We start from the raw sequence: 15,251 nt of genomic DNA on the forward strand, positions 1-15,251 counted from the left end.
CCTCGCCTTGCTCATCGGATGTGTCCTTGAGAAGCAGCGTGTAAACTGAATCACATTTTGAGTGTGCTACTCATTCCAGGGAACTCTCCAATGAGTCCTGTCATTATGCAAACAGTCACTTCCCAATTTATCTGTTTTGTAAATTTACACTCTGGCATATTAGGCTTATATCAACGTGAGCATTGCAGGATTACTACTAGGGCATTTTCCTTATCTAGGTGGATAGAATATGTGTTTATTAAGCACCACCTATGTGCCCGGCACTGTGCTAAGTACTTCACAAATATTATCTCATTTGATCCCATCTGATCCTATAAAAGTAAAATTGTCACTAGGAGGCTTTGGGCTAGGGGGTTTAAAGGGCAATCCAAAGCATGTCAGCCTCCTACTTTGAAGCTTTTATGACATTTACCAGTGTCAGTGCAAAGCTTCTCAGTGTCCCGCAGTGGAGTAAATATAGAGAAAGATTTACTCTGTCTGATCACCGAGACATGGGGGGAAGAGGGGAAGCGGTTAAGAAAAGCAAGAAAGGTAGGAAAAAAATAAGTCATGGCAAACTAGCCCTATTTTCTTCCAATAATCTCCCAGGAAACAGCCTCTACCTTGCGAGGATCTGATTACCCGTTGCAGGCCTTAGACCATAGCCATTATTGTTTTAACATTCCTACCTTCCTCTTTATCCCAGCATGAACCAGGCTATATGGGATGCTGGAGAACCTGACCTTGCTTGGGGATAAAGAGACAGTTTCACACTAAACAATCTCAAAGGCAGAAGCGAAAAAACAGTGATTAGAACATAAAGCAGAGAGCCCTGTAGGTGTGATCATGTGTAATAATGTGTGGTGCTGCACATGGCTAGCCCATAGAGCTTGAGATTCATTTCCATTAATCCCCTCCTCTCCCAGCAAAGTCTTTGGTTTGACATTTTTGTTTTCAACTTTGTAATTCACGTGATTAATACCTGACCTTCATACAAAAGAACACAAGAGTTATTTATACTGACATTTAGAAAATAATAAGAATAATAGACTAATAGAAACATTATGAAGGGAAACACCTTGGTTATTACCAACTGAGCTAGTCTTCCATTCTCATGCAGACTTTCTGTTCCTTATCCTTAATAAGCTCCACTGCGAAGGGAAGTAAACTTCCTTAACAATGACCTCCCTAGAGTGCTTGCCGTAATGGAATTTTGTTGTAATGGGTGCCCTCCTAGAAATCCCTTTTTCAGTATGTAGGAACAGAAAAGGAAACTGACTCCCAGTAGTAGCAATTTTTGCAGCAGAAAACCAGTGCTTCAAGCCAGTGCTTGAACCCATTATTATAAAGTGTGAATACAAACCATCCCCTCTTCTTTGCTTATCTAAATATTTGCATTTTGGGGAATATTGTGTTGATCTGTTTTGGTCACCAATTTGAAAATTTAGCTAGCTTTCTTAGACAAGGGTAGTATGAATGAAGAAAGAGGAAAGGGAAAATTGTTGTTTGGTATCAGAAAAAAAAAAACCTCTGAAAAGTGACAGCGAATCCCTGTTGTTTATTGAGTAGGCAGGATGATATAGTCTGACCTGCACTTTAGGAAAATCATTTTAGTGGCTGAAGGGAAGATGGAGTAGAATGGAAAGAATCTTGAGACAAACAGACATACAAATAAACTATTGCAATAGTCCAAGCATGAGGTGACAAGGGCCTACATTAGAGTAGTAGAAGTATTAGAGGAAAGAAAGGGACATATTTGAGAGATGTTGCAAAAGTGAAATTGGTAGGCCTTGGCAACAGATTGAATTTGGGGTTGAGATAGTGAGGAGTTGAGTGAGGATGACACCTAGGTTGCAAGCCTGAGGGATTCGAAGGATGGTGTTGCCATCTACACTAATGAGGAAGTTAGAAGGTGGGGCATGGTTGAGGAGGAAGGATAATGAGTTCAGTTTTAGACACTTTGAGTCTGATGTCCACTAGCCATGCAGTCTGAGATGTCTGAAAGGCAATGGGAGATTCAAAGTAGAAGGTCATCAGATAAGTTAGAATAGGATAAGAAGATTGGGATCAGCATAGAGAAGGTAATTAAATCTATGGAATCTAATGAAGTCACCAAGCAAAGTGGTACAGAGAGAAGAAAAGAGGCCCAGGAGAGAGCCCAAGGATTAAAAGGCATAACTTGGATGAGGATATAGCCAAGTAGATTGAGAAAGAGAGGTCAGATAGATAGAAGGAGAACTATGAGAGAGTGGTGTCCTGAAAAACTAGAGGGAAGAGAGTATCAAGAAGAGGGTGATCAGTGGTTTCAAAGGCTGCAGAGAGGTCAAGAAGAATGAGGACTGAGAAGGGAGGAAGAATCCAGCTTTCCAGGTTCACCCTTTACCTCTTCCCTCATGCTTCATTAAAAGGACAGTAAGGGAAAAGGTCTCTACTTTTCTCCGCCCTACCCACTTGCTCCCTTAAGCCCTTCCTGGGAAGGAATTGCTGAAATCATCCCAGCAGAAATCAGATCTACAACTTAAGAGGACCTGAAGAATTTCCGTAAGATATGGAGAAACTTTTGAAGGGGCAAAAACATAAGGGTTTCAGTGACTCCCGAAAGGAAACAGAATAAAAAAGATCTGGAGGGGGTCAACTGGACTATGTCTAAAAGTATTCCATCTTTATTGGGTAAATCTTCCTGGAACTGCCGTAATGGAGAGCCCTCTTTCTTTCTAGGGGAGTGCCAATTTGTCACTGATAAAGCTTCTGGGGGTGAGATAACTAGTTCTAATAACAAGGGTATTAATATGTAGCTGCCATTGCAAGAGTTCATTCCAACATTTAACACTAGCTACCAGAGGATAAAACAGGAGATGGAATACTCAGTGAATGTGATGGTAGTGACCCTAATTTTGGACCTGCTTAGCAACAAAATAGGTACCTTGATCAACTCAGCCCAAAAGAAAGAAATATAAGCTGTCAAGACTATGACGGTATTTGCCATGGTAATGGATTTAACTGAATTATCTGGAATAAGTATCAACTGTGGTTAGAGCAGACTTCTTCCCCTGCAATGGGAGAAGAGGACCAATATAATCAATTTGTCAGTCAGAGACAGATTAAGAACCACTTGGGTTCTTATGCCAAACTGATCTTTCAAAGATGAATGCTCCGATTGGCATGACGAGTGTTGTTGAACAGAAATAGCTGACTTATTCTTAGTTAAAGGGAATCACATAGTCTCATGGCCACCACAGTAGAGTATCATCATCCAATGTATGAAATCATGATGGATCCAGTCCCAATCTCTCCCCTTCTGATAAGGGTGTCAATGTAATTATTTCATTCAATAGAAGGCACTGACACGTCCCACAAACAGCTACTCCAAGGAGTGGTGAACGACATCAGCAAAATTTTTCAGTCGGTCCTAACTCTAAATGACATATTTGTTGACTTCCATTTTTGTTCTCTCCAAAGCCCAAACTACTCAGTCAAATGTGGTCACTGCCCAGGAATCAGCATAGATGAAAATCTTATCTGCCCTGGACCTCAAATGTCTCCTGCATTTAAGTCATGTGGCTTGAAGTTCTGCATATGGGTAGGATTGCTAAGATCCCCTTTTTTCAGGGTATCTCCAGTTACCGGATTAATGGCCACCAAAATCCAATTACATGTGCCTCTCTCATCAATGAGCCAGGCAAAATGACATTCTTTGTGGTCCAAGTCCTCATTGGGGAGGACTCAATGGGCTAGCAGAAGAAGCAAAGCTTTGGGACTAGGGGCTTTTAATACTCCTAGTTCTCTGGACAATTGAATTCAGAAAATGGCTTCCTTGCCTCTTTTAATGGAAACCATCTAACACTTCACAAAATATACGTTGTTTCAATCATAAGGACCTTGAGGTAATCACAACCTCCTTTTTTTAGTTTCTTCATCTGGAAAATGAGGTAGTTACCCTACCTACCTCACAGAATTACTCAAAGGATGAAAATAGATATGACAGAACTTCAAAAAAAAATTTTAAATATCTGTAACTATAAGAATTTATGAGAAGAAAAATCACCTTTTGGGCTGAAACATTTCCTAAAGAAAAATTTTTTAAAACTTTGAAATGAAAATAGGAATTTATGATTGGTGATTTTTTTTGAAAAAAAGGTACAAATTTTAAATATTCGTAGGGGCTATTTAAAAGTCAGTCTCTTGGTAATGGTTAATTGCCTTCAAAAGTATAATACTTAATTTTCAGATTAGTCTTTCTTCTTCTTCCTTTCCCCACCCACAACACACATTTGGAAATGATTTGTGTTTTGTTTCCTATCTTCTGGGCATAACCTAATATTGTATTTCCCATGCTCACGATCATCTCTTCCTCTGAATGCACAAAAGAATGAACCTTCTGTTTGTACAGGGCCTTGGAGCAAGCCTATTATTCTTCCACTCCAAAGACTCTGGTTAGTATGCTCTCAGGGCCATCTGGCTACTCTGGGTTTTCTTCACACATATAAAACAGTATGGTCCAAGAACCTCCTGGGTCGGTGACCAATTTCATGACCTACTATTTATTTCTTATTGCCCCAAAATAATTAATTTCCAAACTCAAAGTAAACTTTAAAAAAATTATGAGCATGGATATGCTTACTGGACATATGTGTGTATATTTACATATATATGTATATACATACACATAGAGATTGTACATGATTTTTACTTTTATACTTTTTTGGTTGTTTAAATTATTTTATACTTATCATAAGATCTTAGATCCAGAAATGAAAGTGAGTTCAGAGGAAATATGACACAACTTCTCAATTTTTCAGATGAGGAAAGTGGGACTCAGGATGATAAGTGCCTTATTCAAGGTCACATAGATAGCAAGTACAAAAGATAGAATTTGAACTCATGTCCTCGCAATCCCAGAGCCAGTGCTCATTCCACTGTGCTACACCTACTCTCTTCCTATAGTATCAACACAGTCCTAAGCATAGAGTATGTGCTTAGTAAAGCATGCTTAATGACATATTTGTTGACTTGAGCCAAGCCTTAGGTAGTTCTGCTCAGTGCTAGTTTCTTGAAATCAGTCAGTCAATAAACATTTAATAAGTTCCTACTATGTACCAGAAATTATGCTAAGCACTGAGGATACAAAGAAAGGCAAAGGCAGTCCCTGATCTCAAGGAGCTGACAATCTAGTGCGGGAGACAAGATGTGAACAATTATGTACAATTGTATACAAACAAGATATGGATATATGCAATAAATAGGAAATAACCAAGAGAGGGAAGGTGCTAGTATTAAAAGGGATTGGGAAAGACTTCCTGTAGAAGGTAGGATTTTAGTGGGGAATCGAAAGCAGCCAGAGAAACTAGGAGGCAGAGATGAGGAAAGAGAACATTTTAGGCATGGGGAGAGCCAGAGAAAAGGCTTGGAACCTAGAGATGGAACATCTGTTCAGGGAACATCAAGGAGACCAGTGTCTCTGAACTGAAGAGTATGTTGGCGGGCAAGGAGTGAGGTGTATAGCATAAGAAGACTGCAAAAGAGGGAGGCGAGGTTATAAAGATTTTGGAATGCAAAACTGAAGATTTTGTATTTGACCCTGGAGGTGATAGGGAGCCACCAAAGTTTACTGAGTAGGGCAGTGAGATGGACCTATGCTTTTCAAGGCAAATCACTTTGTAGTCTAAGTGGAAAATGGACTGGAGTGGGGAGAGACTTGTGACAGGCACACCAACCAGCAAGCTATTGTAATAGTCCAGGCATGAGGAGATAAGGGCATTATCTACATTTTCTATAGTATCTATATATAATTCTAGGGTGGTATCAGAGGAGGGAAGGTGTATTTGACAGATGTTGCAGAGGTCAAATCTCTATACTTCACTAAAATAGGAATAAAGTATTATATTAGTTTATATCTCATCAGCATTGTTTGTTGCCTATGGTAGATGCTTACTAAATGTTTATTAAATAATTGAATGAATCTTTAACATTTGGACCTTAGTTCTATTAGGGCACAAGACTGTTGGTGCACGGTGACTAGGTCAGCATGCTAGAATAGTTCAGCTTGCAATGTCTAAGGTCATCTTGTAAAAATGTCTCCAATTGCCCATGTCCTTTTGGCAGTCCTATTAATACCCTCTACTCCTTTTTTTTACATTAAACCTAAAATTTCTTCTCTTTAACTTCCATCGTGTCTACCCTCTGGAGCTAAGCAGAACACATCTAGTACTCTTTCACATAACAACCTTTCAAATACTTGAAAATAACTATCGTTCCCTCTTGCCCCCCCCCACACACACCCCAGTCTTTTCTTGTATGACTTAAATGGCCCCTGTTCCTTCAACTACTCTTCATGTAGCATAATCCCAAGGCCCTCTACTATCATGGTTATCCTCTTCTGGACACTCTCCACCTTATTAATGGCCTCCTAAAATGCACTGACCAGGATAGAACACAAGGTGGTCTGTTCAAGGCATAGCATAGCATAACAGGACCATCACCTCCCGAATCCTGGACACTATGGGTCTGTAATTGCATGCTGAAATTGCAGTAGCTTTTAAAATTTGAATTATTATTATGATATGTTGATTTATATTGAGTTTGCAGTTTACTATCCCTCCTGCTCAGTCCTTAAAAACCAAACAGAAAATAATAGCTGCTGTTTGTTCCTGCCTTTTCCCATTTTTGGAGCTGGATTTTTTTTTTTAGTCTAAGGATAATCATCTCTAGTGGAATAAGATCTGGTTTTAGAGAAAGGAAGACTCAGTTCAAGTCCTGTCTCTGACAAAAGGTCCCAATACCTGTGAGATCATGGTCAAGTCATTTAAACTTTTAGTGTCCTAGGTAAAGCTCCAAGACCAGAACTTATACACGTGTTGTCAGTTGGTATTGGTGGAAGGACTGAGTTTCCTGTACTGATGAAATCACAGAAGTGGACCAAAAAAAAAAAAAAGGATGAACAAGATACTGTGTGTCTGGAGATACAAAGACAAAATGAAAAACAGTCCTTGGCTTCAAAGAGCTTATATTTCATTGAGAGGATACAATATGTAAATAAATAAGAATGGTATGGTTATTTGAGGAAAGAAGAGAGTGCCTTAACTGGGAGGATCAGGAAAGGCTTCCTTTTGGAGGTGACTTAGAAGCTGAGTCTGAGAAGGAAGTCATAGGTTCTGAGGCAAAGGTGTGATAGGAAGTGATTACAATCATGTGAGATAAGGTGTGGAAGTGGGAGATCAATTACCAAGAAAGGGGAAAAGTAAACAGGCCATTTTGGCTGAAATATGAAATATATAGAAGGGAATAATATTTTTTTTTGGTGAGGCAATTGGGTCTAAGTGACTTGTCCAGAGTCACACAACTAGTGAATGTTATGTGGCTGAGGCCAGATTTGAACTCAGGTCCTCCTGACTCCAGGGCTGGTGCTCTATTCACTGTGCCACCTAGCTGCCCCAGAGGGGAGTAATTTTAAATAATCCTGGAAAGGAAGGCTGGTGCCAGACTAAGAAAGGCCTTGAATGTACTTCAACAGTCAGATTTATTGTTTAAGAAGATTATTTTGGGGGCAAAGATTGAATATAGAGACAAGAGAGTATAAACTAGGGGTCCAAGTAAGAGGTCTAAGTGAAAGGTGATGAAAGCTTGAACTAGGCGACAGCCAAGAGAGGATGAATGAGACATATGTCGTGAAGGTAAAATTGACAAGACTTGGAAACTGATTAAATGTGAGGAAAGAGGCAAAGGGAAGTGTCAAGGATGATGCCAAAGTTGCAAAGTTTAGGGCTCTTAGGATCATAAATTTAAATCTGGAACAGACCCTTGAGTAATCTCCAGTATCTTTATTTTACAGATGAGGAAACAGATCTAAAGATGTAAGTTTACATATGGTATGGCTAAGTATACCCAGGCACATGCCAATGCCTCAAAATAAAACTGATGTTTTGTGCCTCATTTTTTTGAATTCATATTTTAAAGTAGTTCAGTGGTTAATTTTTTAAAAAATTAAGTTGAAAAGTTTTCATTTCTTTAGTTTGGTTTGATTGAGTATTCAACAACTGTTCAGCTTAAAGAAATGAAAAAAGAAAGTCCTTGCACGCATACCCTAATGAAGCATGCTATGCGTGGTTTCATCTATCGAGGTAAAGGATCTTGCTGAAGGTCTCACAGAAAGTAAATGGCAGAGCTGGCGTTTGAACAGATTTTCTCTGATTCCAAATCCTACACTCTTTCCATGACTTGACAATGTCTTCCTTTTAACTTGTCAGTATTTTCAGATCCCGATTGTGTCTTCCTCTGTGCTTGCAATCCCTCTCAGCTTTGTGTCATCTGCAAATCTGACCGACATGCCATTTGTGGTTTTGTCCAACTCACTGATACATACATACATCCAACTACAATATTATCCTCTATGGGGCATAAAGAAGTGAAAATCTCACAAGAAAAAGGAATGACTAGATTATGATTGGCACACTCACATCGATGAGATTATATATCCACTGAAATATATATAGCCTTGTTGTAGTCGTTCAAGTTGTTTTAGTCATGTCCAACTCTTCATGACCCCACTTAGGGCTTTCTTGGAAAAGATGCTGGAGTGGTTTGCCATTTCCTTTTCCAGGTCATTTTACAGATGAGGAACTGAGGCAAACAGGGTTAAGTGACTTGCCCAGGGTCACACAGCTAGTAGATGTCTGAGGCCAGATTTGAACTCAGGAAGGTAAGTCTTCTTGCCTCTAGGGCTAGCAATCTATTCACTGCACCACCTAGCTGCCCCATACATAGGGCTTAACGAAAGGTAAATAACAGATGATGAACTGTTTTCATCATAACAACTCATGAAATCATCTATTGGGGGTTGCAATCTGTATGGGTGGAGGGAATACTCACATCATTTCAATCAAGGAACTTTAGAGAGATTAGAATAAAGCACATAGAGCCACTCAGTTTTAGTGATAATTCCTAACATTGTAAAACCAGTGTTGCCTTTGCCTAATTTCATGACCTGAAGTGAATGAAATTCTTATTTAAGTAGTTGGACTAAAAAGTGCAATACCACTTTTCTGGGTAGGTTTCCAAGTGGCTGACTCTTTCTATAAGCTTCTCTCTACAATACCCCAAGCAACTGAACCCAACCTGAGCAAAGTATCCCAGGAATTATTCATTTGTTGAGTGCCTTTCTGAAAGCAGTTAAATCCTGTGGACCAGAATTACTTCATACTTCCCAGTTTTAACCCAGAGAGGGAATGATACTCAGATGGGACAGAATGCATGTGCTATGACAGCAAAATTGATATTGGCCAGACTGGTTTTGTTTGTTTTTGTCGATTTATTAAAGAGGTTTTTCATTTGAGTGCCCATGAGGACGTGTAGAACTTGGGAATATGAACATTTCTTCCACTTATGGTCCCCCAAGGAGCTACCAACTTTGGATATTTAGATTTTATCAAAATGTTAAAACCAAAGCTCACCAACTTACAAGTGATAACTGGAGTTTATGCCAAGAAAGCCCAGCACCCAGTAGCAACCTTGCTCATGTCCTTTATAGGAATATTAATTACAGTTGACTTTCTAATAACAACATATTTCTCCCCTCACCTGTGTACCACAGAGGTCTAAAATAACTATGAAGTTGCAAAGGGAAGTTAGTTTGTAAGGGAACTTTGTCAGTTTCTATTCCCTTTTTCTTTTTCCCTTCTAGACCCTGACCGCACCTGCCCCATTTGCAGATGAAACCAGCTGCCAGTGCCAAGCCCCCCATGAAAAATTGACCATTGCTCAGGCCCGCTTGGGAACACCAGGTGAGGCCACACTTCATCTTATTCACAGAACGTTGGCTGCCTTGAAAGACACCAGGGCCAAACAAAGGAAAACAGGGAAGGCATTTCATTATCTGAGTCATACCCTTAGGATTTCTAGTTGATGCTCCAAGGCCAAAGTGCAAAAGAATAGCAATGATAAGAACACATAAGACAAATTCTCAATAATCAACATGTAATGTATGATTTTGGACAAGTCACTTAATCTCTCAGTTTCCTCATGTATAGAAGTGTTCCTTTCCAGCTCCTAAATATATCATTCTAAAATCAATTAAGTGAATAGTAAGGAAATGAGCTAAAATGAAAAACAATTAAATAACAGTAAAACAGATGATTGATTGCCAAAATGAATGATATAGGCAGGAAGTCCTAGAGAAATTCAGAAAATGGAGAGGTCAGTGTGGCCTTGGTGTGGTTAGCAAATGCAGGTTGTAAATTGACCTTTGAAGGACAAGTAAGATTTGAATAGACAGAGACAATAGGGAAGACATTTCAGATGATGGGAATAGTATCAGGAAATTGTGACTGAAGTAAGAATGAATGTGGCATGTGTCAGGTAGAGTAAGGCAACCAGCCTGTCTAAAGTTGAGCCCCAATGGTTTGAGAAGTTCTCATGGTTGGATAGCAATGGGAAAGAAGTTTAGATAGCCATTTGTTTTGAAACCTTGTTCACCCATTAATGTTAGTAGGCAAAGGATGACATAGATCAACTATTCCCACAGGATACTGCAAACAAACAAACAAAAACCCTCGCTGTAGTTAATGGGATGAATGATGTTTAACTAAACACCAATGAGGCAATATCTGATTTTTATGAAAGAGTATAAGTAAATTATCAGAAGCATCAGAAACAAAAATTTAGACTATAGCACCAAAAAAATACAACCCTCCTTCTGTCAAAAACAAATAATATTTACAGTCTGTTTCAAATCAAAGGGATTAGACTACAATTAAGTTTTAGAGGTTTTAACAGTTATGCTGCTTTTATTTTGGGGAAGAAACAGTGATGAAAAGATGAACATGTGGAGGGTACAACACTGAGCTGGAAAGGGATTCTAGAACTCATCTAACTCCCTTTTCCAAGCACAAAGCCTGTGGGAGTATAGAACCAAAGATTAGTTGAATCTCAATTAAAAAAAAACTTTCCTTAAGAAGGTGAAGAGGGCATATATATGGCATTTAATGAAATATATTACACATGGACTTTCAGTGAAATTTGCAACTCAACCTGAACATGTAATTCTATTTTTAAAATATCTGTAAAGAATTGTACAGCCTCCCAGTTGGTCTCCCTACTTCAAGGGAGACCATTGTAATCCATCCTTCATCCAGCTGCCAAAATGATTTTCCTAAAAGGCAGGTTTAACCAAGTCACTCCCCACCCTCAAAATTCCAGTGGCTTCCTATTACATCCAGAATCAAAAGTCCTTTGTCATTTAAAGCTCTTCGTAATCTGGTCACGTACTACCTTCCTCTTCTTATACTCCACCTCACTCCACACATTCTACAATCCAGCCATCATACTCTACTTGCTTTTCTTCTCATAGGGCACTCCAGCTCCTGTTTGCATGATTCAGCAATATCTTTTCCCCATGCCTAGGATACTGCCCTTTCCTGTACCCAACTCTTGAAATTCTTGGTTTCCTTAGGAATTACCTTGTACAGGAGGTCTTTCCTGGTCCCTCCCCTCTAGTAGCCATTGCCTCTAAGGTTAGCTTCCATCTATTCTTTGTATTTTGAATATATACATGCATATATATATATATATATATATATATATATATATATATGTAGTCTCTCATATTTGAATATAAGCTCTTTGAAGACAGAGACCGTTTTTTGCTTTTTATTGGCATAGTGCTTGGTACACAGCAAGGACTTAATAAATGCTTGCTGATTGATTAATTGATTGTTTTATTGATGCTTTATTGTTTATAATGGGCTCAAGGTCTAGCATCTAGTATATGAATGATCCATAACTTCCAGGGCTTGATAGCCATTGTCACTAATAATACTAATAAACTTCAATAGATGTGCTGGTGAACCACTCGGAGGACCCCAGTCTTCCCCACTCTTCAAACTGAGAACTACTGCTTTAGAAGGAAGAGGCACTCATTGTCGGAGTGTGAAACAGACCGTACAAATAGAATATCGATTTGATAAGCTTTGCTAATAGAAAAGCTCAGGTATACTAAGGATTTTTTATTTGTCATTGCTAAATGTATAATCTAGTAGTTTGTTTCTAAAAATGTTTAATGATGCACTAAAAAAAATTCAGCATCACATCTATCCTCCCCCCCTCCGCCATATTCCCCCAGCCATCCCCATGCCTCAGATGTCTAGAATTCTTCTATCAACAGCTCTGTCACCCAAGGTCCTATCTGCCTTCCTCCTAACCCAGAAAGACATAATATAATTCTAAAATGTACCAGCAGATGTGAAACTTTTTGAAATATTCTTCTTGTGTCAATGATTTGTCAATAAATATAGCAAAATCAGTACATACTCACTGGAAAAAAAAAGCCATTGAGGAAAACAAGAAACAAAATTAACTTTTGGATGATTTGGTCATTTTCAGGAACTGGATTAGAAATATCACTATCAAAAACAGTTAGTAAAAACCCTCCTAAGTAAATCCCACAAAAGAGGGTCTACACTTAGCATTGAAAGTGCCAGGAGAGATTATAGGTGTAGCTCCTTATCAGCAAAAAGGCTGATTAGAAGTATCTTTTTTTTTTTTGGACATGGGAGGAGGGCCTGAAGGATCATGGGGGGTTTGTTCTGGACGGAGAGGAGAATGGTGCTGGGTGATTGTACACCAATGGTGAGCCTGGTTGCTACCCTGAATTGAATATAATTATGAGCAGTTGGAACGTTGTCTGCTTTATCAGCCCACTTAACAAGTAATCTACTTGCACAGACTTTGCCATTTGCCTGGTGTACCTGTTTGTTGCTCTGCTGGACAATAAGCTTCAGTTTGTTCCCTCTCTACTCTATCTCACCTACCTTGTAGCTGCCAGACGAACTCTCATTGAAATGCTCAGGTATTTCTTGCTCATTTAAACTTTGTTTATTAACATCTGTACTTAGGGGTTTTGTTTCCAGATGAGATGATTTTTGTGTCATTCACAGACAGATTTTTGCTATAAAGGAGTGGACTACTGAAGGGAAAAAAAGTCAGAATTGACACAGACTTACCCATGAACCCATATTAGACTCCCTCACTGACTGCCCAAAGGAGGGCCTCACGAGTCCTGCCATGGCCCAAGAAGAATATTCTATTGTTACACATTGGCATTTAATTAATACCTGCAGAGTTCCCAATCTATGCAAATCTATACAAAGGCTATACTAATCTATACAAATATGATCATCATAGTACTGTGGGGAATAATAATGATTAAAAAAAAGATGAAGTTCCTGACCTTGGTAGGTTAAAATCTAGTAGAGGCGACTTCTGGTCAAAATGGCAACATAGAACAGAACGGCCAAATTCTCATATGCATACTCCAGAAAAAGATAAAACCAAAGAGCTCTAGACTGAATAATGATTAGGAAATAGAGAAACTATAATAACTACCTTCATCCTGTCTACAAAAGAAAAAGGGAATACTTGAAAATCTATGGGTACCTAGTAGGGGCTGTCCAGAGAGAGGAGGCATGGTATGGCAGGCACAGCCCTGGGAGCCATCCAAATTCTCACAGCCTCAGAGTACTCTAGCCTGGAGGCCTCAGGGCAGTCAAGCAGGCCTAGCCTGAAAACGGGAGGCTCCAGCAGGAAGGCCCCACAGATCACAAATCAGGATGGGAGAAGACAAAATGGGCAGTTCTCCTTTGGAGAAGGCAATAATCAACCTGAGTGCCCTGTGGCATTCAGTCTCTGAAAGTTTGCAACCCCAGAACTGAACCAACCCTGATAGCCTTAAAGAACTCAGTAAATGCTGATCCATAGGTATACTTTCTTTGCTATAAAATCTTCATCTCCAATTCTCACACATTGGTAAGCTCCCTTGCAGGAGTTACCTGTGGTTTTTCACAAGCCAAAAGTCAGAGCATGGCTGGATTTCCTTGTGGCCATCTTATACTTAGGTGATGAGGGAGAAATATAAGCCTAAGCCTAGAGGATGATATCAATGTTGTTCAGTCATTTTCAGTCATGTTTGACTCTTTGTGAGTCAGCAAAGATGCTAGAGTGGTTTGCCATTTCCTTCTCCAGCTCATTTTACAGATGAGGAAACTGAGGCAAACAGGGGTAAGTGACTTGCTTAGGGTCACACAACTAGTAAGTGACTGAGGCCAGATTTGAACTGAGGAAGATGACTCCTGGCCTGACACTCTACCCACTACATCACCTAGCTGCTCTGCAGCATCAATATATTTAAGGAAAAACTAGAATAATTTATATGGAGGGGATGGAGAAATATAGTTTGGATAATACTCTTACCACACCTAGACATAAATAGACTGCATTATATTATCAACAGTCACTTTCCTGTAAGGAATGGCATAAAAGACATCATGTGGGAAATATATGATTAGAAAAGAAGGTGGCCTCTACATAGCGAAAGCTATTGACTCAGAGCCTGAATCCTGCTCTGCTGCTTAAGAAACATCAAAAGGCCTAGATGAAGACATCTATTATATTGAGCAGATCTTCTCTGGAGCATTTCTATAAGGATAGGGACAAGAATCACTCAGGGTGAAATGGTGTGGATGCACTGTGGGGTAGACTGTTGGAGAGAGTACCTCTATTAATGAGATAACAGACCCATTGATATGTAAGTAGAGGAGGCAAGAGGAGATAACTGAAATGAGCTGAGTGGTGGATCTAGAGACAAAGGATCTGGGTATGAATCTCTACTCTGACACTTGACGTTGGAGAACCCAAGGTGTCAATATTATTATCACTAACATAAGGCCATATCTGAAGGAAGATATGAAGGTTCCCTAAGGAACTTTCCAGTTTTAAAATCTTATGATAGATTACAATATTGTAGAAAAGGGAACTGAGAAAAACTATCAGAAAATATATGGGAAAAGTAGGAGAAAAGAAAGGGGGGGAAGTAAGAGAAAGAATAACATTAGAAATGTTATCACTTAAGATTCACCAATTATTCACTCTTCATAGTTAGCAACTGTCAGTAGCATTCTTCATTCATAAAAAAAAAACTTTAATGAAATCCTGTAAATATCTAGATCTGTGACAATCCTTGTGTAACACTCCCTTTGGGTTATTCCTCAAGATTACACTTGCACATACGAACTGGGTCACCAGAAGGCGACTGCTTCCTGGGGTTCTAATGGCTTCTTCTGCTACTATAGTTCTCAAGCCCGACCGTATATATCCAATTAACAATCAGCCAGTATGCTAAATTGGCTTTCAGCAAAAGTATTTACCAAGATGGTAAGGTAAAGTAATAACAGTTGGAATTCATTCTCCCCATCCCCCCCAAAATTAAAAAACATAGGGCACACCGA

At 39.2% G+C, this 15,251-nt stretch overlaps 1 protein-coding gene across 1 annotated transcript in view; it reads left to right on the plus strand.

Annotated features, from left to right (window-relative positions):
• The window catches only part of PCYT1B (phosphate cytidylyltransferase 1B, choline), a 95,686-nt gene that overhangs the window by 26,815 nt on the left and 53,620 nt on the right, over positions 1-15,251 (plus strand). Inside the window, 1 exon segment of the mRNA XM_078146621.1 lies at positions 9,656-9,755. Coding sequence (XP_078002747.1) covers positions 9,656-9,755 — 100 coding nt within the window.

This window comes from Phascolarctos cinereus, unplaced genomic scaffold (assembly GCF_003287225.1).
Source record: "Phascolarctos cinereus isolate Bilbo 61053 unplaced genomic scaffold, phaCin_HiC Scaffold_726;HRSCAF=1367, whole genome shotgun sequence".
Taxonomy (NCBI): Eukaryota; Metazoa; Chordata; class Mammalia; order Diprotodontia; family Phascolarctidae; genus Phascolarctos; species Phascolarctos cinereus.